Here is a 27,561-nt window from a genome sequence, read left to right as displayed (position 1 = left end):
ACATCATGTAATAACTGTGACAGATTCATACAAATCAGTTAAGAGTTACCCATAATATAGAGTACTGATCCGTCAGACTTCTCTATGCCTAAACATATTCACATACATTTTTAGTGAAGAAGAGATGTTGTTTGAAACCTCCTTTCCTCCCTGCAGTATGTGGGGGGCATCTTTCTAAGTCAGTGTATACTCATGCACATCATTTAGTGTTGCTTTAATAGTCTTGTTTAATTTTGCCACAATGTGACCAATTCCCTACTGTATATTCAGGTTTTTAATTTTCTTCTATTAATACTGTATGTAGGGTTTTTTTAATTAAACTTTTTATTTTGTATTGGGGTATAGCTGATTAACGATGTTGTGATGGTTCCAGGTGAATATTACATGTAGTTCTTCATAGTTAGCACTGTGCAGCGCTAGACACAGTAGGTACTCAAATAATTCTTGAACGAATTTTGTTCTCTTAGAGAGTAAATTCCCAGATGGATCTACTTGACGTGTGTATTCTGAAGTGATGGGTCTTATTAAATTAGCCTACTGATAGCTTATACTGATTATACTTCAATGAACAGAGCCTGCGTAGCTTTCATTTTTTTCAGACTTGTATAATTACTGGGTATTAATCTTTCTAATCTATGCCAATTCTACAGGCAATAGGGGCCTCCTTCAGTTAAGCTTTTCTTTGATCAGCATTGAAGCAATCCTTTAGCACTGACTCTGGTCATTTTTAATTCCTCTGAGAAATGATTAGTTACTTCTTTTGCCCATTTTTATACTGGGATATTAATTTTCGCTTTTAAGAACTCATCTATGGAGAAGGAATGGCAACCCACTCCAGTATTCTTGCCTGGAAAAGTCCATGGACAGAGGAGCCTGGTGGGCTGCACTCCATGGGGTTACATGACTGAGCATGTGTGCACGAGGGTGGAGGGAGATGGGCTCGTAGCAATCAAGTGGGAGAACTAAAAAAAAAAGAAAAAAAAAAAAAAGAAAAGAAAAAAAAAGAACTCATCTATTAGGATTACTTACCCTTTTTCATATATGCTGCAAATATTTTCTCAATTTGTTACCTGTCTTTGTGTATGATGGGGCTTTTGGGGGAAGAAGAAGAAAAGGAAGGATACAGAACTCTGTTTATATGTGTCTAGTCTTTTTTAAAGAAAGCTCCTTCCCATTACAGACATGAGAAAAACTGTATTCTCTGCTTCCTAAATTTAATAGTTTTAAGATTTAAAGGGTCTCCCCTGAAGATATAAAATTTAACTCTACTTATACAACCTGGAATTTACTTCAGAGTCTTGGCTCAGGGCTGATTGAGGGCTTTATACTCACCAAAATGGGCAAAAAAGACATCCCATCCATCTGGGTCTTATTCAGGCTATAGCCCGCAATGTCCAAAATAGTAGGGCCCAAGTCAATGTTGGCAACGAGCATCTGTGAGAAAGAGAAAGAAGCAATAAACTGACTCGGAACACAGCTGGTCTCATTTTCCTTTTCTTTCTACATTAGAGTTCTCTTTCCCCAAACCCGTCCACGAAACAAGCAGCACTTTCTGTTATCTTTTGTACAAACCATACTTCCTATTGCCTATATTCAAATATAACCATGAAAACTTAAGATATAAAACATAAAGTCTTATAAAGTTTATAATACAGGCCCCTGGGAAGTTATGTTTATTTTACACACACTGTTATTGACCAAAACATTTCTCAAGATTCCTTTAGGATTGCCTTGAGTCTGTTATGAATGATGAGAAATATGTCAGGCTACTTTATACAAGTGTTTTCCAACTTGATTTATTCTCACTAGTTCACTACTTGACTTCAAATTGACTCCTGACATTTTTGAAAGGCTCAAAGGTTGAACACTTGTCACCCATTAGTGTATCCGCCTTTGAAATAGTTTTTCAAAGTGACAACATGGCTAAAAATATTTGCAGTAGGCTTTGGAGAGTGCAGAAAATTTATCTCAACAACATATCAGTAAGTTTCCTTAATGAGCACAAAACTTGGGATGTTTAAAAAAAAAAAAAATCCTAGAAATTAAAGACACTGTAGCATTTATTCCTTGACATATCTCCTTGATTTACTGGACAATTTTTCTTCTGTACACAATATCTCTACCAGGTCTAAACCTGCATAGTCCAATACGGGATAGAACAGGAGTCATATATGTAACTTAAAATTGTCTAGTAACCACCTAGTGGCTCAGACAGTAAAGAATTTGCCTGCAATGCAGGAGACCCGGGTCCTATCCCTGGGTTGGGAAGATCCCCTGGAGAAGAAAATGGCTACCCACTCCAGTATTCTTGCCTGGGAAATCCCATGGACAGAGGGGCCTGATGGGCTACAGATCATGGGATTGCATAGAGTTGGACATGATTGACCAACTAACACTTTCACTTTCAATGATCACACTAAAGTAGGGAAAAAAGAGGTAAAACCTATTGCAAATGTTTAAATATTACTAATTAACATATAAGCAATACCAAAAAAAATGATGAGATTTCACTTTATACAAAATGTTGAACCAATTACTTGAAATCTGGTATTGTGCATCTCAGTCTGGACTATCCCATATATGTTCTGGCTCAACAATAACATGAACTTTTGTAGCAGAGGGCATAGGTCTAGAAGTCACGTGGTCACAGGCTAGAAAAAGCCTTGGAGTGATGAGACGATCCAGGGAAATGAAAGGAACTAATGATCACCAAGCACCTACTCTGGGCCAGCTCCTTACACATATCCTCATTTAAGCCTCGCCACGATTCTAGGAGCTTCCCTGGTGGCTTGGCGGTAAAGAACCCACTTGCCAATGCAGGAGATGCAGGTTCAACCCTTGGGTGGGGAAGATCCCCTGCAGAAGGAGACGGCAACCCACTCTAGTATTCTTATCTGGGAAATCCCATGGACAGAGGAGCCTGGCGGGTTACAGTCCACAGGGTCTCAAAGAATCAGACAAGAGTCAGGGATTGAGCATGCATGCGCCATCCTAGGAAGCATTCCATTTTACATTTTACATTCCATTCCCCCATTTTACAGATGAGGAAACGAAAGAGAAGTAACTGAAACAAAGTCAGCAGCCTGTAACTGGAAAAGCTGTCATTTACTAGAAATAAATACCAGTCAAGAAAACTGTAGAGAAAACTCAGATCATCTCAGGAGAAGCCAAAAGGGGGTTTTAAAAAAAAAAACAAAAAAACCTAATCCTGCTACTTTTAATTTAAAAACAAAACCAAAAGTGCAGACACAAAAGGCAGGAAGACATCTTCTGAGTAGCAGCCAGGTTTCCCGGCTCCTGGAGAAGGAGTGATGGTTCCAGCAGGGCAGCGTGAGACACACATCTTGGCTCTGAATCCATTAGTATAACTCTGTGGCTGTTGGAAGTTAACCTTCAGTAGCAGGCAACTCAGGAAAAGCAATCCATGTTAGTGAGGATAAAAAACACAAAAACTAAGTCTCTGGGGATTACACAAGCCCTGGTGTTGGGAGATACCTTTCCTGGTTCCAAGTCCCCCAGGTAGACCGAGCAGCTTAGGAGACAGTCAACAAGAGTGAGTGTGAATATGAAAGAGACCATGGCAGGAAAAGACAGACAAACAGAGATACCACCTCCAGAATCAGATAAATGCAACACGACTTCAAAATGTGACCGACATACTTTCAATGATGTCCAGAACATGAATGAAGCCAGTCCCACAGGTATTATTAACATGTCCAAGGCACCAAAATAATAAAACGGACAGACATATAAAACAGTGACTGCCGGGTTCAGCAAAAACGGCCTCCCCGGCCATCAGCTGGGGTGGGAATGCCCTCTAGTGGCAGTTTGCTGTGTGTGGGGGGGAAGGGGGGGAGAAGTCGGCAAGATCCAGAACAAACCAAGGTGCTAAGATTCAGCACAAGTACCATAAACACCATCCCCAGGACGCTTTCTTTCCGAGTGTCTACATAATCATATCTTCCCTAAAAATGATGGAGTTTTGTTTGACTAAGAAGCAGAGTCTCAAAATGAGCATACAATGTTAGGAGATGGGAGACTTGTAGTAGATATCAAGTGTAATTGAAGAATTTGAGAGAATTATACTTCTCTCTGGTTTTTATACAGCCAAGAATTATAATGGATACTGGGAGCCCATCACCATAATGATGTCTAGAAACATTAGCATTTCAAGTTCCTAAAATGGTACTGCTTTTATCACTGAGTGTAAACCTAAAGATTCATTTATGCATTGGAACAGAAAAGGCTCTGACAAGACCAAGTAAATCAGTCCATAAATCACAGCCTCACAATTTATTTGGGTATGGTCCTAGGATTTATGCATATAGACATTTTGATCAAATAAAAGGCCCTAAAAAACTGAGGCATGAGATCGAGGGATATCATGTCTTGAACCTGCTTATTTTTTAGGTCTAGAAACTACTTGTAAGATTTACGCCCTGGTGTTAAAAGAGCTCATACAAGGCTTTCAAAGGCAGACTGGAAGCACACTGGACAGCACCGCAAACCCACCCAGTGAGTAGAAAGCAGAGAACCCCACACATCTTGGGCTGTTTCACCTCGACCTGCCCCTCATCCCCCACTTCCCTAACAAGGAGTAAGCCGGGATGAGACCTAGCAACACTAGAGAATTCACACTTAGCATCTTTCCAGTTTCACATGGGGAAAACCAAGGCTTAGTCTAACCAAGTCTTAAAGCCAGTAAGTGGTCTTCCTGACGCCCTGTTCAGTTCCATTTCCCCTGAATCATGTTATGTCATTTCCATTTTCCTACCAACATTTTCCTTTCTTAAAGCCCTTTTTAAGAACTTACACCACCAAATCTAAAGCTAGATTCATGTCTAGCCAGAGGAGAAGACCTCAACAGCCAGTGCTTGGCATCTGCCCATACCACCTGCCCCTGCTGTCCTCAAGAGCCAACACAAAGCTAAATCCACTGCTCCAAGGGGCCCTGTTCTGGCCACCAGGCTGCTGCTAGCTCAGGTCGTTATGCTCAACTCACCACCCCGTGACCCTCACGCAGAGCCGGCACCGTGACAGCTGTGAGCCCAGCCAGGTGAGTCAGCCACCATCGCTGACACAGTTAGATGGGTATTTCATACTTCTCACACAACTGTCAGCACAGAAGGTCACGAACCACGGTGTTTTCTTTTGTTGGCTGCACTGCATGGCTTGTGGGCTCTTACTGCCCCGACCTGGGAAGGGACCCAGGCCCTTGACTCGGTGAAAGCACCGAGTACTCACCACCGGACCACCAGGGAATCCCCCAAACCCACGGATTTTTGAGAACAGTTAGCGTTCAGACTTGGTTCTGCCACTTTCTGCGCAACCTTGGTAACATCCATTCACACAACTTGGATGTCCACCATTGTACGTTAAGGGCTAGGTATTCTTTTTTTAAACTGATGTACAGTTGACTTAGTATATTAAATTTCTGCTGTAAAGTGATTCAGCTATACACATACAGAGATACTTTTTTTTTTAAATATTCTTTCCCATTATGGTTTATCATAGGATACTGAATGTAGTTCCCCAGACTACATAATAGGACCTTTAAAAATTTGTTTCCTACTGGAGCATAGTTAACAATGTGGTGTCAGTTTCAGCTGTGCAGCGGAGTGACTCAGCTATACAAACACATGCATCTATTCCTTCTCAAATCCTTTTCCCATTTAGGTCACTACACAACACTGAGGAGAGGCCCCTGGCTATACAGTGGGCCCCTGTTTATTCACTGCATAAGCAACTGCTTACATCTGCTAATCCCAAACTCCCACTAAGGGTTGGCTAGTCTAAGTTCGGATAATACCTCTCAAGTGGGGACTCCTGGAGTCAAAAAGACAAACTCAGCCAGGCGTGTTAAGTGTGAGGCCAGCTGGGAACCTGCAAAAGGCACCCACTCTCTGTGGGGTAGGTATCTACCCTGATGTCCCAGAGGAGAGCCCTAAACCAAAGCCCCAGAGGACATCAGCTTAGCCGGGTGAAAGGGGCATGAGGTGGAGATGCAGACAGATGCGGCCAGCGGCGCAAAGGTAAGGGGGTAAGAGAGACGTCTGGTCCGGGTAGGAAGTGAAAGCGCTTCAGCACAACCGCCACCTTCTGCCCGTGAACCAGCTGAGCTCATTCTCCTCTCTGCGCTGTCCTGCTCCTGAGGACGCCCTCCCACGGATCTCTGCAGGACTGAAGCCTTCCGATACCCGAGTCTGCCTAAATGCCTCAGAGGCTTTCGCTGACAAATGCAGCTCAAGTATTTGGCTCCCCCTTGACGCAGGGAGTTAAGAATTAATCTTCCAATGACAGCTCCTGCTGGGACTCCCAGGTTCCTCGTGCAGTGTGCTGGCACGGGAAGATATCTGTCTAAACTGTAGTCATGCCTGAGTGTATGAATTCTGGTCAAGTGTACATCAGCCAGACTGCCCGAGGTCAAACGCAGGGCTCTGCTATTCTTTAGCTACACCATCTTGGGCAAATCACTGAGCCTCAGTTTCCTCATCTATAAAACAGATGGATAATTGTATTCATATCTCAAAAGACTGTGAAGGTGAAGTGAGTTGATACAGGTAGTAACACTTGGAACAGCACCTGCTGCATTCTAAATATTCAATAAAGGTTATTGTTGTTGAAATGGCTTCCTAGGACCTGGGTTCACTTAAACGACTTACAGAAGGTGAAGTTTCAGATTTTAACATTTAGTGCTACTGTTAACTTGAAGAAAAAAGGAATGGTCTGTTCCCTGGGCAGCTGGCTGACATCTGTGCTCATCAGCCTCCCTCCTCACACAGATGTAGTTCCAACAGCCCTCTTCCTGGGACATGCACATGGCTACAGACGTGCCTCCTCAGTACATCCCAACACCCAGAAGAAGCTTTTATGGTTGAATGGTCTTCCAAACCTGCCCACCTCTCTTGAAAGGAGATATTCATTTAGAGGGTAATGGATTTGCAGTGGAAAGTGACTGGCTTTAAAAATGTGGGTCTCGGAGAAGGCAATGGCACCCCACTCCACTATTCTTGCCTAGAGAATCCTGTGGACAGAGGAGCCTGGTGGGCTGCTGTCCATGGGGTCGCACAGAGTTGGACATGACTGCAGCGACTTAGCATGCATGCCTTAGAGAAGGAAATGGCAACCCACTCCAGTGTTCTTGCCTGGAGAATCCCAGGGACGGAGGAGCCTGGTGGGCTGCCGTCTATGGGTTCGCACAGAGTCGGACACGACTGAAGCGACTTAGCAGCAGCAGCAGTAGCAGCAGCAGCAGCAGGGACCTCAGGCTGCAGGTCTGGGGTCTGATCGCCCCTGGTGACCGCTCTCCCCAAGTCTATCCTCATGGCCTCTGCTTTCCCTCGAACTCGGAGACCCCGGATTGGCCCATTCTCGTGTGCGGCTTTGGGAGCTGGGTGGGGTGGGGTCAGTGTTCTGTGGGCCCACGGGCTGCCTGGTCATGGGGGCCATTCTGCTGTGCTGTCCGTGGGCAGTTCTCAGCCATCCCCTCGGGACTCCCCGACCACGTCTCCCCCATGGACATGAAAAGGAGAGGGAATGCTGTGAACAATGATGTGATTAAATTCTATGACTCAGGTTGAAAAAAAAAAAAAAAAAAAAATGTGGGTCTTGAGAGAAAAAGAACATTCAGAAGGCAATTATGAAGGCCACTTTAAGTTTCTGAGAGAATTTTAACAGAATTCCAATCAAGAGCATCATGAAAGGAGACAAGTAAATGGCAGACATTTAAACAAAGTAAACATTAAACCCTCAAATTAAACTCAAGCACCCAGAATACCTAGAAATTCTGGCCGATCTTCCAATTTTAGCTTAAATGATCCATTTTCTTGTTTTCTTTTGTCTCTCTCACAGAGCTGGGACTGAAATTGTGCTATCCAGGAAGACGGTAAACATAACTGGTAGAGCCTATCAATTCTTCTCTCTCAAGGAAGGACCAAAGAGACTGGATCAAGGGGCCCATCATCTGCCTCAGTATTAAAACCAAGTATGAAACCAGATGGAAATGGTACAAAAGAAGAATGTGATCCTTTATGACAGTTTTAGGAAAGAGAATCAGTAAAGCAGAAAGGCATTAGTAAGGAAGAGAGGGGCTAAATTCTCAGAAGATGAGCTTTCTGTAGCCTTCTATGCAGAGGGAGCTCAGACCAGGTGGACATCAGCCAGGAATACCTGTGAGCAGGCTGCAATGCAGAATCAGAATCTGCACGTCAACAAGGCCCCCAAGGGACGTGCATACCCAAGCAAGCCTGAAGAGCCTGTAGAGGGCTGTGGGCTCCAGCCTGGGCTGCCTCTCCAGAGTCATTGTGAACTTGAGGGAAAAAAAGTAGAGACAGGGTTTCTAGTCCAGTCCAAGTGATTCAATCCAAAACTTTCTAGATGCTGAGCCTTTCACTTTTAGGAGGTAGTTTTAATGAGCACCCTGGGGAAGTGCGGTCACCATGTAAAGATTCAACCTCAAGAGAGAAGCGAAAGCTATTCATGCTGATGTGATGATATGTATATAAGGGGAAAATACAGCCAAGAGTGGGTGGCCAGCAGTATACTGCTATTGTATGTCAGACAGTGAAAGACAAATACTATAAAGTATCACTTATTTGTGAAATCTAGCAAATATAACAAACTACCAAATATAAAAAAACATGGATATGGAGAACAGACACAGACACAGAAAACAAACTGCTGCTGCTAAGTCACGTCAGTCGTGTCTGAATCTGTGTGACTCCATAGACGGCAGCCCCCCAGGCTCCCCCGTCCCTGGGATTCTCCAGGCAAGAACACTGGAGTGGGTTGCCATTTCCTCCTCCAATGCATGAAAGAAAAAGTGAAAGTGAAGTCGTTCAGTCATGTCCACCTCTTCGTGACCCCATGGACTGCAGCCCACCAGGCTCCTCTGCCCATGGGATTTTCCAGGCAAGAGCACTGGAGTGGGGTGCCATTGCCTTCTCCGAGAGAACAAACTAGTGGTTACCAAAGGGGAGATGGGATGGGGAGGAGAAATACAGGAATGGAAGATTAAAAGGTACAAAGTATTGGGTGTAAAATAAGCTACATGGATATATGGTACAACACAGGATATACAGCCAATGTTTACAAATAACTCAATGGAACATGGCCTTTAAAAATTGTAAAGCATTATAATGTACACCTGAACTTACAGAATATTGTACATCAAGTATACTTCAATTAAAAAAAAAATATATATACACCATGGAATATTACTCAGCCGTTAAAAAGAATTCATTTGAATCAGTTCTAATGAGATGGATGAAACTGGAGCCCATTATACAGAGTGAAGTAAGCCAGAAAGATAAAGAACATACAGTATACTAACACATATATACGGAATTTAGATAGATGGTGGCGATAACCCTATATGCAAAACAGAAAAAGAGACACAGAAGTACAGAACAGACTTTTGAACTCTGGGGGAGAATGTGAGGGTGGGATGTTTTGAAAGAACAGCATGTATATTATCTATGGTGAAACAGATCACCAGCCCAGGTGGGATGCATGAGTCAGGTGCTCGGGCCTGGTGCACTGGGAGGACCCTGAGGAGTCGGGGGGAGAGGGAGGTGGGAGGGGGGATCGGGATGGGGAATACGTGTAACTATATGGCTGATTCATGTCAATGTATGACAAAACCCACTGAAATGTTGTGAAGTGATTGGCCTCCAACTAATAAAATAATATTTAAAAAAAAAAAAAAAAAAAAGAATCACCGTTTGCAAAGCTTATAAACACACTTGTAAAATCTTAAGCCAATCAGCCTTTAACCTCAAAGGAGGAGAAATAGACTAGGTCTCCTCTTGGGAGGAAAAGCTTTCTTTTCTCAGGCAAATACTACCTATACACAGCATCACCATATCAGGAACTTACCTTGCTTGTCTGATTTGGTTTGATCCCAGGCCCTCGAACCAATAGTGGAACTTTGATATCAAATTCATACAGCTGTCTTTTGTCTATTGGCAAAGAAAACTGTCCTGGAAAAAAAAATGCATAGAGTAAAGATGGAGCCAAGACAGAAATGTCTCTCATGTATGCATTCATTCAATCAACAGTAAATATCAAAAATAGCCTTGTTTTACTAATTATGGTGTCTTAGCAAAGAGCTAAAATCCCCCAGGGTTTCTAATTACTACAAGGCAGGAAACAACGAGCTCATCTTCCTTAAATAAATGTCCAGAGGAACTCCCTGGCCTTAAATAGGCAAATACAACGGAAGGAATGACTAGAAAGTATCGAAGCACAAATATATATGCATGACACTCCACCTGATCACAACTGAATGAAGTTAGTCTAAAAGCTGTTAAATAAAGGAACAAAACCATTTATCCAGCCTTTCCTGAATAAACTGTACCTCAAGATAACCAAACAGTAGATGAGGCAAATTTCCTGAGGAATTCCAGCTAGTAAATTCAAAAGGAAAGACAGAGGTATGAAGTCAAATTTTGCAGTTTCTGAGGGAACCGATTTAAGCACAATCATCAATGGAAGTTTCAGCCACAAGAGGTTCATAGGAGGAGTTCAGATTGGTACCACATGAGCCATCAATCAGAAACAGCATCTCTAAGGTGAGGCAACCAGACACCTGGGCTTCATGATATGAAGCAGTAAGAAGTACACGGCGGCATCAGTAAGAAAGCATTCTTGTTGAAAAACACACATTTCTATTAAGACTCTAGATCTAAGTATCAGTGTATAGAAAATGCTGAGTATAGATAAACAAGTTATCACATATGCAATCAGCCACATCTAGAATGTGATATTCTAAAGGACAAAAGACCAATTTCTCCAATAAATCAGTGGCAAAAGACAGCTTTACGATACATAAAAAGTAAAGGTGTTGTGTGGATTTTATGTAGGTTCTGATACATAATCAACTAATCAGATGCATAATAAAGTGTTGATGTATGGAACCACCACGTCTGGAGTGCCTTCAGAAACTTCTAGCTAAAAAAGAAACATCCAGAAGAAACGAGGAATTCAAAAGACTGGCCCTGTGTCACTGAAAATTAAAGCTAGACAACGAAGGTTAATTTACTATCTTTACTTTGACTGTTTAAAAATATTCATAATAACAGAGGAAATGCCTAATCAATCCGCTCCTGTGCAATTATCAGATTAATTACCTTCAAGTTTAGGAAATTTAAGAGTGGAGAAAGAAGAAAATACTGATTTTTTAGCTAGAGAAGGTCCAAGTAGAAAGGATGAAAGTCAAGGACACGGGGCTGACTCACTGCAGCTGTGAAAAGACAAAACCACAAAACAAAAACCACACACACCAAAAATCTAATTTCACAAGAAAGTTTTTCCCCAAGGCGACCCACTCTTGGTCTTCCTGTGTAAAATGTCATACCCTTATTCTCTAAGATGCACTATCCTTTAAATTAAGTTCAGTTTCTCACCTCTTTCATAAAGCCTGCCTCCAACCCGTCAAGCTTATCCTCTGCTTAGACTCCTTAGAACACCATGTAATTTAGCCTGTGAAACAGCAGTAATGAAACTGGGTCTCTCCCCGCCCAGGGAATGAGTTGCGAATGGGAATGAGTTGGCCTTCTAACCAGAGGAGCCATGAGGGCAAGACCCTCTGGCCTGTTAACCACAGCAAAAGGTCAGACACTCCCAGCCAGCGCTACTGATCGGTGAGAATGGAAAGGCACTTCGCCAAGGCCATGGCCTGCCCCTTACCGGTGTGATAGCCGTTGTCTGAGGTATAAAAGATGTAGGTGTTGTTGAGTTCCCCGTTGAACTCCAATCGCTTGACCAGCTTCTCCACGAGGTCATCCACTGAGAGCAGAGTCTGCCACCTGAACGAGCGGGGGCAGCAATGGCACCTCAGAGACAAAGGGCTGAGGCACTGCCATCTTGCCAAAATGGCGAAGCCAAGTCCAAACAAGCCCCAGACCCAAAACACCCCCACCTCCCTCCCACAGAAACCCCTCGAAGCCACGCTTCCCCGAAAGCGCCAATCCCACATTTCCTTTCCTTTCACTGCAAAACACAGATTAGGAAATTCCAAAACACTCCAAATTTAACCAATTCCACAGAAATAAACTAGGCTTTTAAAAAACCAGTTAGCTTTATTATTTATTGTGACTGGTGATCAGAATGAAAGACTACTGGTGTTGATGCATGGCAGACACCAAAATAATATTGTAAAGCAATTATCCTTCAAGTAAAAAAAAAAAAAAAAAAAACCCCACTACCGGAGGGCAAACTTGTCAAATCAGCACTGATTGACAGAGATGAATCCAGACAGACCTGTGCTGCAACAGTGTTTAATGGACTAAAAGCGGTCAGCAAGCTATAGTCATGGGTCAAAGCTTGACCACATTCTGGTTTCACCTGTGGTATAAGACATAAAGTATTACTGTCTTAACCATCTGTAAGTGGATAGGTCAGTAGGGTTCTGTATATTCAGAGTGAAACCGATCTCCGGAACGTGTTCACCTTGTGAATCTGAAACTACACCCCCGAAACGACACCTTGCTGGCTGCTTTTATATGAAGTTTTACTGGAACACAGCCGTGCTCACTCATTCTCATATTGTCCAGGGCTGCTCTGCACTCCAGTAACAGAGTTGAGCTTCAGCAACAGACAAAGGTGGCCCACAAGCCTGTAACATTCACTATCTGCCCCTTCACAGAAGTCTGCCAATCCTCGTCTAAAACTAAATACACCTTAAGAGAAAGTAATGCACTTTTAAAAAGCTGACGTAAAAGAATTTTCTTGAAAACTCAAAAGAGCAAAGGCAGATATTTTGCTCTAGTCTAAGCCTTTGGGTCATATGTAATTTTCTTTAGACATAGTGAAAAGAAAAATTTCAACCGAATGGCTCCAATTTGCAACATTTTAACAAATCAGAAAAATGGACTGTTTAACCAGTCCCCAGGGCCAAAGGCCCCCTTACTGCTGAATGCGGAGACCTCCTCTCAGAGTCTTTCCCACCAACTTGCTAAGCTCTGATTTTTTTCTCACAGATAACCACATGGTGCAGTCCCCTGTTCACGGGTTGCTTCTGAGGGTCCTCAAAGACCACCCAGGCTGAGAAAGGAGCAGCTCTTACCTTTTCCTAAATGCATTATCTAAAAACTGTATTGAAGAATTAGTCATTGGGGTCTTGGCTTGCCGAATTAACCAGTGCTTGTTCTAAAATTTAAAAGAAAAAAAAAGTTAGCCCTAAGTCACGACAGTCAAATAAAGTACTAGAGTAGATAAAAGGATCACTTGATATTTGGGCAAAAAGGAACTAACTGGAGCCTGGTTAAGCAACTTCAGATTTTCCCTCCACCACCCACTCCCACCTCCCTTCTCTGTGTTTGTAAGGAAAAAAAAAATTCTGCAATTATCACTCATTTTTTAGCTTCTTCCCAACCCCTCCCTAACAGCAGAAGGCCTGGGATCCTTCCGGAGCAGCATTAAGACATTTAGAGAAAGATACTGGAAACTGACTAGACTACATTTGTAACTTGGAATCTGTGCTTGAGTCTACCACTCACACTACAAAAGAGTAAATACTAACTTTACCTTCCTCTAAGTTTTGCCTAATAAGTCATCATTCCATTCCCCTCTACCTTCCTACCTAAAGTATAGATCATTCTTCAACCTTGGGGAAAAAACCTTATCACGGCAATTTTCTAAAACTTCAAATCCAAATCTAGAGGCTTCTTCTCATTTAAATAAAGACATTTTCTTAAAAAATTGCCAAATACTTTTGATTTTCTCCTCCTTATTCATACAACCCTAGGCTGCCACCATCCAAACTGTCATCCTCAGCCTTTAGTTAATATACTTGAAAAATGCTACACAGCATGTTCTCCTACTGCAAATTCATGTTAGAACAGGAAAAACTGAGAAATTCTGTAGCAGTGACTTATTTAACCTTAAGTTGCTAAGCTTACTTAGCCATGGGAGCTTGCATGAACTTCTTTTGGAACAGAGAGAGACCAGCCCTTTGGTTTAAAACTCAATTCACTCAGTTTTAACATCATACACAGCAAGCACAGCCTACCATGTGCCAGGCAACATGCTAAATGTTTCTCTGTATAGACTCTTGACAGTCCCCTGGACAGCAAGGAGATCAAACCAGTCAACCCTAAAGGAAATTAACTGTGAACATTCATTGGAAGGATTGATACTGAAGCTCCAATATTTTGGCCACTTGATGTGAAGAGCCAACTCATTTGAAAAGACCCTAATGCTGGGAAAGATTGAAGGCAGGAGGAGAAGGGAATGACAAGAGGATGAGATGGTTGGATGGCATCACCGACTCAACGGACTTGAGTCTGAGCAAGCTCCAGGAGATGGTGAAGGACAGGGGAGCCTGGCGAGCTGCAGCCCATGGGGTCGAAGAGAGTCAGACATGACTGAGCGAGTGAACATGCGAGGTCAGGATCCCCCACTTCAGAGGGCAAAACGGAACTTAAGCATCTTACTAACGGTCAGGTCACTTAGTTAGAAAGCGGTAGTACTGAATCTAACTCCAAGACTCATTCTTTCCACCGCCTCACGAGTAACGAAGACTTCAGGGAAACAAGCATGAGGTGGAAGCAGCCTTCAGTCTTCAAACCACCGAACTGCCTATCTCCTGGACCGAGGGGAGGGTAAGCGGCGCTGGAGGCGAACAGTGCTTAGGTTACAGCCCTTTATTACCCTCCGTGCTCTGGTTCATTTCTCCCTCCAACTTCCCTTTCCAATCACGCTACACGCGTCACCACCCTTTTTCCTGCGCCTCCGCCCAGAGGAGAGCCAGCATGGAGGTGGTCAGCAGGGACCGCAGGCAGGAAGGACAGCATTTCTCCACCACTCCCCGCGGACTCTCGAGTTGCTCTCGGGGTGCGTGGCAGGAGCCTTCCCTGGACTCCCGAAGCACATGTATACTACCTGGTGTACTAGAGACAGGCACAGCTACCTCGGAGAGATTGAGAAGGAAGACCACCTACACGACTCAAAGGCTTCCTGACCAGTGTGTTACACACTTAATCACGTCGAGCCTGGCCGGATGCAAGGCTGAGGGGACGTTACCGCTCCATGGATGTTGAAGTTCTTGTTTCTTGGCGCAAAGACGTTCTGGAAGGCGTTTTGGTACTGAGGTGCAGCCGTCCAGGGCGAGTGAGGCGCTGGGGTGGAGATCATCATGAAGAATGGCTCCGCGTTGGACTTGTAGTCCAGGAAGTCCAAGGAGACATTGGCCTGAAACACAGAGAGACTGGTCACCTCTCACCCCACCCAGCAGCTGAGGCCCGGATAAGCGGCTGTTCTCTGGTGAAAGGGGCGCAGGGTCACCTGAGCTTTCCCCCAGCTCTGGCCCACAATCTACGCCACAGCCACTTGCAAGCGTGTTGCTGGAACGAACCTTCCAGCTTTCAGGCAAACGCATGGAAATACTGAGAAGCACACCCATACGTAAGCAAGCTGGAGAAGGAAATGGCAGCCCAGTCCGTGTTCTTGCCTGGAGAATCCCCAGGGACGGGGGGCCTGGCGGGCCACAGTCCCCGGGGTCTGCAAGAGTCAAACATGCCTGAGCGACTAACGCCTTCCTTAAGAAGGCAACTGGGACTTGGACGACTTTACATGACCTAAGAGTTGTCATGCCTCCCATGAGGAAAAGAAGAATAATTCGGCCATTTTAGTATTAATTTACATTAATGCCGCTCAGAGCATATACATACATTTGATGCTTTAAGGAATATAAAAAAGAGTCAACCTAATTCACAATAGTGGGAAAAGTGAATTAAGTTACCATAATCTTACAAAAATGCTGGGGTCAAGAGAGTAGATAGGATATCCTAAGTGATGCAAGCTCAAGTTAAGCTAAGCTAAGCTAAGTGAATAATACTAAGTCCAAATATGCCACACCAGGGTTTTAATTTATCTGGACTTAAAAGTTTTTCATTTGCTTCTCTGGAGACAGTTTATGAAAATTAAAGCTTCCCACATACACACATGCTGTGTTTTTAATTGTTCTAGTTGATTTACATCTTCATTTATTCCCAACATGAAACTCAAAAGACACTATCAATTTCCTACCATCATCCCACCCGTCTAACTTTACCTCGGCCCCATCAGAAACTCTGGTTTCTCCAACACGCCAGGCACGCTCCTGCCGCGACACCGTCACACTTTTTGCTTCCTTTGCCTGTGGCGCTCTTTCCGCTGATCTGTACAGCCATTCTCCTCTCCTTTAGGATTCTGCTTAAATACTATCTAAGTAACTTCCATCCTCTGCCTTATCGCTCTAACTCATCACCCTCTTAACAAGACAACACACACGTGTAAATAAATCTACCCCTAAAAGGTGACCTCCCACAGAATTGGGGACTGTGCTTTATTTATTGCCTAGTACCAGCTCTGAGGCATGCTGAAGTACTTGGTGAATGAATGCCCATTAGAACCATCTCAGACAGGGAAGGAGAGGCCCAAATTCATGTTCCCGTTTGAGTTTCTTTTTTTTTTTTTTAATATATAATACTCAATGCCTGAAGAACTTCCCTGCCTCTATCCCCTTACCCTCATGATGAAGCTGTCATCCTACAGCCTGTGAGTAAAACTGGGGTCAAGAGTAGGAACCCTTACAGTGTAAAACCTCTTCAAAGTAATCTCCACAGTATTAGAGATTAGCCTTTGGAAAAGGGATTTGCTGCTGGAATTTCGAAAACATTAGATCTGAGCCTGGCTTAATGACAAAGAAAAACACTCTCAGGAATCATTAACCAGCTGAAAATATTCTTCAGCAGTTAGATAAAGTTATTATTCATGCTACTCAATGTGAACAAATATAACTAAAGGTTTCTGAGTCTTTAGTTAAGCATGAGCTAAACTGCAAGGACAGAGCTTCAGTAACTCACCAAGACATCTGTTAGATAGTCCACGCTGTAGTTTTCACCGTGCTTCCGCGCCTTCCCATTGATAGAGAGGGTGTAATTATAATATTTAGAATTCTTTTCCTATCAAAGAGAGGAAAGTGAGGTTTTTTTTCTTCTTTTTAATGAGGCCAGCATACAAAATGAAAGTTGGAAACCATACTGGGCTAAACTGTACTCTGCTTAAACAGTGATAAGACATAAAAGGTGACTGCTCAAGTCAATACTGAAGTAGACTTCTTTTTTTTTTTTAGACTTCTTGACTATGGTTTTATGAGCAGAGTTTCAATAATATGTTTAGTTAAAAACCCAGAAACAGATCCGGTACAATAGCAAAATATGTTGCTAAACCTTGTGGAATGCAAGAAAAATATCTCACAACAGAGTGACTCACAAATCAACAGACTTTTAAGGAGATGAAGTGGCCAACCATAACAGCAAACCAAATAATGTCAGTATCAGAGCTACAGCAGAAAGTAAACAAGCATCTGTAGGGTTGTGTGTAATCGTCGCTGACTTCATTGTTCACTCACCAATGCATACCAGTAACTCCAGCCCAGAGGAACGTGTCCGAGTCCACCTGCATCTGGGGCTCCATACTGGAAAGCAAGACAAGCAATGCATTAGAAGTTCATGGGATGTGACCAGACCAGAAAGAAACATGAAACTGTCAGAATCTTTTTACATCAGTGCCTGAAACATGGTAAGTGCTTAATTTCCACAAGTACAAAAATCAATTGAAAAGCGAAGAACACTACAGACCTAGGAATTTCTGAAGTGTAAGTTAGCAAACTATGGCTGGTGGGCCAAATCCAGCCTGCCAACTGCTTAGCTGGGAAGCTAAGAATTTTCTTCCAAACATTAAAAAATATAAACACTAAAACAACAACAACAACAACAAACCCCCAAAATCCACCAAACAAAATCAAATATACTTGAATGAAAAAAAAAAATCAAAAGAGGATTATTTTTGTGACAATTTGCCTGAAATTTAAACTTCAGTGATGGTGAAGCCTTACTGAAACACAGCACACTCACTGGCCTCCGCAGGTCTGTGGCTGCTTTCCAGCGACAATGACACAACTGAATAGCCACTACACAGACATATGGCCTGCAAAAGCCTAAAATATTTACTCTTGGTCCTTTTCAGGAAAAGGCAATAGAGCTACAGCCATAGGGTTCATCTGCTGAGCTACGGATTGCATAGACTGGTCTAGCCAGCCTTGTGGCTAACTGCCCAAATCAGGCTATAAGCTCTCAGTCTATCACTTCAGCTCTCCTGATGGTGGAAGTCCATTTTTGCTATTTTATGTTTATTTTTTAACCATGCCACATGGCATGTGGGATCTCAGTTCCTCGACCAGGGACTGAACCCGCACCCCCTGAATTGGAAGCTCAGAGTCTTAACCAATGGACCACCACGGAATTCCCTGAAGACTACATTTGGACTCAATTTATCTGATGAGATGAATTAAGTGAAGAGACCACAGAGTCATCCCATTTTATCTTGACAAGGCTTAACACTGCCTATTTAATACAGTACCTCTAAGAACTAATTCTTTGTAGTTTGAAGAATTTCTAATTTTGTGTATGTTAGAAGATCTTCAATATGAAAAGTAGTGTATGTTCTCTTTATGACCTGTAGCCATAATCCATCACACTTATTACTCACGACTCTTCAAACTGAGTCATTTTTCATCAAACCCACAAAGCTGAAAATTCCCCCAATTATTACAGGAAGGGAGAGAATTAACAAAATTCAGATCAGATATTAAGATCTCTAGCAACCATGGATAAAGTACATAAGAAAACATACATGTTCTCTTTGTCCTGAATCCCACTTTTACTTTAAGAGATAATCCCAGACACTCTCAAACACATTATTTTCATTAAGCCTGAACTCTGACTAAATGCTAAGGCCAGTGTGGTGGACGCAAGGCCCTGAAGCCTGGCCTGGGCAGGTCACAATGAGGCCTCCTTCATCCCGGGCCTTCAAGGCCAGCCCCCTAACCACTCAGGCACATAATTCAGTGGCCTCAATGTCTCAGGCGTGGGCGCTCTTCCTTCATCACTGATCTTCCCACAATCTGTTTCCAGTTTCCAAAAAGTGGGTTAAGTTATTTTTCAGGAAAGAAGCGCAAAGGAAAAAATTCTTCACTCTGGTCCTGATAAAGGAGAAATGGAAACAAAGATACCATGACGGCCATGTGACAAGCAGAATTCCTGAGGGGAAAAAAGGGAAGATGTCTCAGGCCACTGTGGTCTGAAGACAATTTTAAAATAAATGCTCCAGAGACTGTCTGAATAAAGAATAACCACCATGTCCAAATCCTGTAAATTACGTTCATGTAAATAAGTTCCTGTTTAACAGGTAGATTAAGAGAAATGCCAGACACCCAAAAACCCTTGAACATGACTTGAATGGATACTAATTAAAAAACAATTAACATGAATTATATAAATTCACATTTCAGGAGCTGTTATTAACAAAACAAAAGGGAATAATTAGACCATTCAACATACCTCATTTAAGTATTTCCCTGCAAAAAAGGTCTGATAACCACACATGGATTTGAGAATTGCTGGGAAAGTATTCGGCTCTTGAATCTTCTGCCAGGACTTACTGCTGCAGTTCCCCTCCAGAGTGTTGTTAACCACGTGATGATTGTGTGGGTACTTCCCTGTCAGGATGCTGGCTCGGCTTGGGCAGCAGAGAGCACTTGGCACATACTACAAAGGGAAGAGAAGCCAGAGAGACAGTCACACAAGACAGACGGACTTCTCGTCATTTCTAATCAGAACAGAGAAAGCTGCTCAGTTCCCCTAACTTCAAATCTCTTTCCCGTGGAGTAGGGATTTTCTTTACAGATAACACACTTCAGAGCTGCTTTCAGTTCTCTAGTGGAGACAGGAAACAGAACAACCAAGAGAACACACCTCTTTTTCCGCTAGTTTCTTTTTACAGGATAACCTGAAGTTGTTTTAATCTCATCGGCCAAAGAAATGTTACATACAAGGAACACAGCATGCTGGGAGCGAGGTCCCGAGCAAACATGGAGAATACTCCTTGAATCTAGAGCAGCTGAGAAGTAGGGAGTCATTTTCAGGCTGATCTGGAGTTTTCGCTTACCTGCATCACTTTATACACTGGACATAGATTTTTTTTTCCTACTCTAACTATGTATCCATTAGCTCCTATCATCAACAGAATTACCCTATTTGACCTAGTAATATTTGTCTAGGTCCTAACACTCATTACCTCTCCACTTTACAGAAGGGTAACAGAAGCTTATACTCACACCAGCAGAGCAGGAATGCTCATTTTGCCCACCCTTGCCAGAATTACGTATTATCCCTTTGAAACAATTCACATTTCTTTGGCCTTTTAAATTGGAATTGGCATTCTTAAATACTGGTGAGGATGAACATTCTCCACATGCATACTGATCAATTGTGTTCATGTGAATGGTCTATTCACGCACTTCGCACATTTTCCCTCCTGTTACCTAAGTTTTTTAAGACTTCCCTGGTGGCTCAGACAGTCAAGTGTCTGTCTGCCTACAATGCAGGAGACCCGGGTTCAATCCCTGGGTTGGGAAGATCTCCTGGAGAAGGAAATGGCAACTCACTCCAGTATTCTTGCCTGGAAAATCCCATGGATGGAAGAGTCTGGTAGGCCACAATCCATGGGGTCGCAGAGAGTCGGACATGACTGAGCGACTTCACTCACTCACTATATAAGCTTTAAGGAAGCATTCAATCATACTACAAATACTTCCTAGTTTTTACTTTTGCTTTTTAATTTGGTTGGATGTTTGACTTTTGTAATTTTCACACTGGCAACTCTTTTAATTCTCCTTCTTTATTTCCTGACCTATTTTTTGGCCAATGCTATGCTGTTCATTGGATCTTCATATTACATTTCAGGGTCTGGTAGAGATATCTCTTTAAAAATTTTACCTTGATTATTCTAACCTACTTATTATTCCAGATAACTTTGGAATCACTAAATTCAGCCTAAAAAGAATCCCACTGGGATTCTGACTAGAATAAGCATTTTATAACGTGTCTCTCCACAGAAAATGATGTGTATAACTATGCATGAAGTACTTTATCACTCACCAAATATTCTAACTGCATTTATAGGTCTTAACCATTACTGTACACCACTAGCTATTCCTAGAGCCTCTATTTTCCTGCCTTTGTATCAGTGGGATCACTTCTCCCCCCACCTCATAGTTACATGGAAGAAAGTTATTTACAGCTTTTCATTTCTAACTTACTAAATTCTATTAATTTAAAAGCTTTCCAACAACTCTCTTATGATTTCTAAGTAGAAATTTCAGACAAGTGGAAATAACAATTTTGGTCTTCATAAGACTTATGCCAATGACCAGACAGTTCAGTAGATGATTAAGTGAGAGATACTGGGCCCTTGCTGTCTTCCCTAAGAACAGTACCCTGAGACTTGAATCTTAACTATAAGTTGTGCTATTTGTTTGAAATAGTCATCGTGGTGCATTCTTCAAATGGTTTAACAAGTTACAAGAAAAGGGGTGCCAACACTTCAGAGGACTTTTTTTTTTTTTTTTGATGTGGACCATTTTTAATGGTCTTTCTTGAATTTGTTAAAATACATGTTTTACGTTTTTGTTTTTTGGCTGCAAGCATGTGGGATCCTAGCTCCCTGACCAGGAATCAAACTCTCACCTCCCCCAACATTGGAAGGCAAAGTCCCAACCACTGGACCACCAGGGAAGTCCCTCAGAGGAGTTTTAAATATCTGTTGAGACAACCATCTAATTTTCCTTCTTTTAACCACTGTTGGTGGACGATGTAATAACCACCATTACGTAGTGGCACTTACTACAAGTCAGGCATTGATATACGTGCTTGCTTTACCTGTAACAATCCATTTAACCTCTGAGACAGGCTTTAGTATTCCTATTTACAAATGGGGAAACCAAAGGCAAAAAAGCTTAATAACTTGCTCAAGGAAGCACAGCTAGAAAAGAGACAGCGAGAACATTCAAAACACGGTGGTCTGGTTCCAGAGTCTGTGCTCTTTACCACAACACTGCTGCTCTTCAAAGGATTTCCTGACACGAAGCTATGCTACCACTGACTTGGTTATGAGCACGGTTCTTGAATTTGATTTGTCAGTATTTTGTTTTGGATCTTTGCATTTATGTTTATATATGAACATATACACATGTATTAATATACATGTATATGTATGCACACACATACGCATAGTTGTTAGGTTTGTTCTGTTTTCTTGGTATTATCTTTGCTAGGTTTAACTATAAGGGTTAATTGGGCTTTGTAAAGTAGCCTGCAAGCTTTTCCATGGGACACTTCTTATAGAGTATACAAATGATACCCAATTCTTACAATCCGTTTTCAAACCTCCAATCATGAAGGTTTAAATAAACTTCTCTAGTTCTGAGGTGCAGATCAGAATGGCTTACAAGATACCTGCCATTAATTTTCAATAGTTAAGTAGTAATATTTCAATTAAAAGAACTTACATCACATTAAATAGAATCTTTCCTTCAGATCAGGCATTTAACTAGAAGAAAAACCATAAAAAATACAGTAGACTACTCAAGAGTGTTTCTTCTTAGAATATAAACACAAGAGTTTAACAAAATTAAATCAGCTTCAAAACTTACAGCACTGGAGAAAGTCATTCCCATTTCTCCAATGAGAGCCTTGGTTTTCTTCAGTGGTGTCTGTAAGATAAATAAATATCTGTCAAACAATTTCTAATAAACTAAAACACACAGGACAAAATTTGTGTTTTTTTATTACTCTCAACCTTTTATTCCCAAATGATCAGCTCCATCTGACACTAAGAAACCCCTGAGAGTCCCGTGTGATCCAGAGGTGAACCCACGTTTGGTTCCAGTCACTTATGTTCTGTGCAAAAGTCCAGGCGGTTAGAATGCTTGCAGGAAGGGAAGGCTGACAGCTGAAGGCATTAGTCTAGCAACGCTGATTTCACTGTAATGAGACCTTGATGCCCTTCTCTCATTTGTCACCAGCCCCCTTACAAAAAGACAGGGTATCTACCTCCATTAATTCATCGTTAGAAGCAGAATGTAGAAAACGATATGAAAGGAGCCTTTCACCCCATAAAACAGAAATAAATCAACACAGGTTCTAAAAGTCAGACAAGGCCCCCAAACTGACTCAAATATCAGTCACTTGGCATACAGCCCAGACGCACAATTTCTGACTATAAGCTCATGGCCCTCTGCACTAGACAACCACCACCTCAGGCAAAACTTGAGCCAAAGGGCAAACAGAGCTACATAGAACCTCATCAAGCAAAAGACTAGTCAGCAATTACTTTGTTTATATCCTTGCTTTTTATCTTTTGCTCAAAATTTAAGATCCTGACAAGTATAGAAAACAACTAGTTTCAAATCCTATGGTGAGGACAGAAAACATGATGTTGGTCATTTAGATACAAATAATAGTAATAAACACTAATAATCTTTATTCAGGTTCCAGACAGCAAGAAAGGACAATCTGAAGCAGCTCATTTTAGCTGTATTATATGAGTCGGTTCATGATGATTCTGAAGTGCCTTTGAAAGCTGAGACCATACTGAACAGTTTTAAGTGTATTTTGTTGTGTAAAAGTTCCTTACAGGCTAATAACCCAAAATCACAACTCTATTAATAAGAGGGTCATTCTCACTGTATAAAAGTTACCACCATTGTTTTATATAGATATTAAAAACCAGCAACCCACTCCAGTATTCTTGCCTGGAGAATCCCATGGACAGAGGAGGCTGGCGGGCTACAGTCCCCGAGGTTGCAAAGAGTCGGACACCACTGAGCGACTTCACTTCACTAGAAAACCTAAAGAATCCATTAGCTTGGGAATTCTCACTTATTCAAGAACTCTGAAAAAGCATTTGACAAAACTCAACAACCATTTATGACAAAAATTCTCAAAGTAGATAGACAAGGAATGTGCCTCAACATAATAAAGGTCATACATAACAAGTTCATAGATAACATCCTACTCAGCAGTTTTCTTCCAGGATCAGGAACAAGACAAGGATACCCACCCTCGCCAATTTTATTCCACATAGTTTCAGAAGTCCTAACCACTGCAGTCAGAGAAGAAGAAATGAAATCCAAATTGCAAAGGAAGTAGTCAAACTGTCACTGTCTGAAGACGACATGATACTATGCATAGAAAATCCAAAGACATCACCAAAAAACTACTAGAGCTCAATGAATCTGGTAAAGTTGCAGGACACAACATTAATATGCAGTTAATAAAATTAATATGGTGTTGCATTTCTCTACACTAACAATGAATTATCAAAAAGAGAAATTAAGGAAATGATCTCATTTATAATCACATCAAAAAGAATATTATACCTAGAAATAAACTTACCTAGGGAAGTCAAAGACCTGGACTCACAAAATTGTAAGACAGTGATGAAAGAAACTTAAGAACACACAAACAGATGGAAAGATACACCTGACTGATGGATCAGAAAAATTAATATTGTTAAAATGACCAAACTACCCAAGGCAATCTACAGATTCAATACAATTTCTATCAAAATACCAATGCCATTTTTCACAGTGCTAGAACAAATCATTTTTCAATTTGTATGGAAACACAGAAGACCCTGTATAGCCAAAGTGACCTTGAGTAAAGAGCATGGAGCTGGAGGCCTCATGCTCTTTTGCTTCAGACAATACTACAAAGTTACAATAATCAAAATAATATGGTACTGGCACAAAAACAGACATGTAGATCAATAGAACAGAGAGACAGAAATAAGCCCACGCACTTGTGATCTATTAGTATATGACAAAGGAAGCAAGAATACACAATGGAGAAAAAGACAGTCTCTTCAATAAGTGGTGCTGCCAAAACAGGACGGCTTCATGTAAGAGAATGAAATTAGAACATTTTCTCCCACCATATGCAAAAATAAACTCAAAATGGACTAAAGACCTAGATGTAAGACTGGAAACCATAAAAATCATTAAGGAAAAGAGAGGCAAAATGCTCTCTGACATACATAGTAGTAATGTATTTTTGGATCTGCCTCCTAAGGCAAGAAACAAAAAACACATGGAACCTAATGAAATTTAAAAGCCTATGCCCAACTAACTGTTGACTGAAGAGCAATAAAAACCTACTGAATGGAAGAAAATAGGGGCAAATGATATGACTGACAAGAGATCAACATTAAATATATAAACAGCTCATATAACCCAGTATTAAAAAACAAACAAACCCTGATTAAGAAACAAAAGCCCAGGGTGTCGCTGGTGGCTCAGTGGTAAAGAATCCACTTGCCAGTGCAGGAGACAAGGGTTTGATCCCTGGTCCAGAGATCCCACATGCCCCAGAGCAACTAAGCCTGGGACCCACAACTACTGAGCCCATGGGCTGCAACTGCAGAAGCCTGTGTGCCCTAAAGACCACGCTCCACAACAAGAGATGCCCACACACTGCAACTAGAGAGGAGTCCCTGCAAGCCACAACTATAGAAAAGTTCATGCAGCAGTGAAGACCCAGCACAGCAAAAAAAAAATTTAATAAATTTATTTTAAAAAAAGAAACAGATGACCTAAACAGACATTTCTCCAAAGACATACAGATGGCCAGACACATGAAAAAAGATGCTCAACACCATTAACCAGACAAGAGCAAATCAAAACCACAATGAGATACTACCTAGCACCTGTCAGAATAGTCATTATTAAAAAAGACCACAAATAACAAATGCCAACAAGGATGTGGAGAAAAGGGAACCCTTGTACATTGTTGGTGGAAATATAAATTGGCACAGTCGCTGTGGAAATAGTATGGAGGTTCCCCAAAAAACTAAAAATAGAACTACCATATGATCCAGCAATTCTACTCCTGGTTATATACCTACAGAAAACAAAAACATTAATTTGAAAAGATACAGGCACCCCAATGTTCATAGCAGCATTATTTACAATAGCCAAGACATGGAAGCAACCTAAGTCTCCATCAGCAGATGGATGGATAAAGAAGATGTGGTATATATCTACAGTGGGATATTACTTAGCCATAAAAAAGACTAGTATTTTGCCATCTATAACAACCTGAAGGGTATTATGGTTAGTGAAATAAATCAGACAAACACTGTATGTCATCACTTATATGCAGAAGCTAAAAAATAAAACAAACTAATGAATATACCAAAAAAAGAAAGGGATTAACAGACACAGAGAACAAACTAGCGGTTTACCAGTAGGGAGGTGGAGGTGGGAGGCCCAGGACAGGGGTAAAGGATTAAGAGGTCCACACGACCATGAATAAAATGTGTAAGATAAGGTACACAGAAGCACTGCGAGGCACACAGAAGACCGCCGATACGGGGTAACTATAAACTGGGTGTCATCTATAACAACCTTGAATCACTATGTGGCACACCTGAAACATACTGTAAACCAACATACCTGAATACAAAAAAAAAAAAAAAACCCCACCATAGTCAGAATAGAAATGGTATAAAAACAGAGACACAGATTAAGAGGACAGAACAGAGATCCTAGGAATAAATCCACACACTAAGGGTCAATTCATTTATGACAAAGGAGCCAAGAATATACAATGGGAAAGGAAAAGACAATAAATGCTGCTGGGAAAGCTGGAGAGCCTCATGAAAATCAATAAAGCCAGAACACTCCCTCACACCATACACAAAAACAAACCCAAAACAGCTTAAAGACTTAAATATGACACCATAAAATTCCTAGAAGGAGGAGGCAAAACACTCTGACATAAACTGCAGCAATATTTTCTTATATCAATCTCTCAAGACAAAGGAGATAGAAGCAAAAAATAAACAAATGGGACCTAGTCAAACTTACAAGCTTTGGAACACAAAGGAAATCATAAACAGACAACCTATGGACTGAGAAAATAGCTGCAAAGAATGGGACCCACAAGGGGTTAATTTCCAAAATATACACAGATCAGTATCAAAACAACAAAAACCCAATCAAAAAGTCTTCTTTTGAAGAGTTAGGTCTTTTGAAAGTTAGGTCTTCTGCCCTAACAAGATACTTCTCCAAAGAAGACATACAGATGGCCAACAGGCACAGGAAAAAATGCTCAACATTGCTTAATTATTAGAGAAATGTAAATCAAAACTACAATGAGGTATTGCCTCACACCTGTCGGAATGGCCGTCATCAAGAAGTCTACAAATAATGCTAGAGAGGGCGAGGAGAAGAGAGAATTTTCCAACAATGCTGGTATGAATGTAAATTGGTGCAGCCACTATGGAGAACAGTATGATGGTTCCTTAAAAAACTAAAAGTATAATTACAATATGATCCAGCAGTCTCACTCCTCAGCATGTATCTGGAAAAGACAAACAGTCTAAAATTTGCAAAGATACACACACCCCAATGTTCACAGCAGCACTGTTTACAACATCCAAGATGTGGAAGCAACCTAAATGTCCATCAATAGATGAAATAAGATGTGGTGTGTGTGTGTGTGTGTGTACACACACACACACATATACACACAGCGGAATATGACTCTGTACTAAAAAGGATGAAATTCTGAAAATTTGCCATTTGCAGCAACATGGATGGACCTAGAGATGATCATAATAAGTAAGGACACAGAAAGACATATTATATTGTATGATATACTTGTATGTGGAATC

At 41.6% G+C, this 27,561-nt stretch overlaps 1 protein-coding gene across 2 annotated transcripts in view; it reads right to left on the bottom strand.

Annotated features, from left to right (window-relative positions):
* The window catches only part of GNS (glucosamine (N-acetyl)-6-sulfatase), a 47,612-nt gene that overhangs the window by 13,639 nt on the left and 6,412 nt on the right, over positions 1–27,561 (bottom strand). For both annotated transcript variants that reach the window (XM_065934708.1, XM_065934709.1), the window contains exons 2-10: positions 22,538–22,597; positions 19,386–19,592; positions 17,396–17,461; positions 16,848–16,946; positions 15,025–15,192; positions 13,067–13,149; positions 11,689–11,807; positions 9,877–9,980; positions 1,333–1,434 (exon numbers count right to left, since the gene is read on the bottom strand). In XM_065934708.1, coding sequence (XP_065790780.1) covers positions 1,333–1,434; positions 9,877–9,980; positions 11,689–11,807; positions 13,067–13,149; positions 15,025–15,192; positions 16,848–16,946; positions 17,396–17,461; positions 19,386–19,592; positions 22,538–22,597 — 1,008 coding nt within the window. The remainder of the gene's footprint in view (positions 1–1,332; positions 1,435–9,876; positions 9,981–11,688; positions 11,808–13,066; positions 13,150–15,024; positions 15,193–16,847; positions 16,947–17,395; positions 17,462–19,385; positions 19,593–22,537; positions 22,598–27,561) is intronic.

This window comes from Muntiacus reevesi, chromosome 4 (assembly GCF_963930625.1).
Source record: "Muntiacus reevesi chromosome 4, mMunRee1.1, whole genome shotgun sequence".
NCBI classification, from domain to species: Eukaryota; Metazoa; Chordata; class Mammalia; order Artiodactyla; family Cervidae; genus Muntiacus; species Muntiacus reevesi.
The sequence above is the reverse complement of the archived record's forward strand: the minus strand, read 5'-3'. Positions and strand labels throughout refer to the sequence as shown.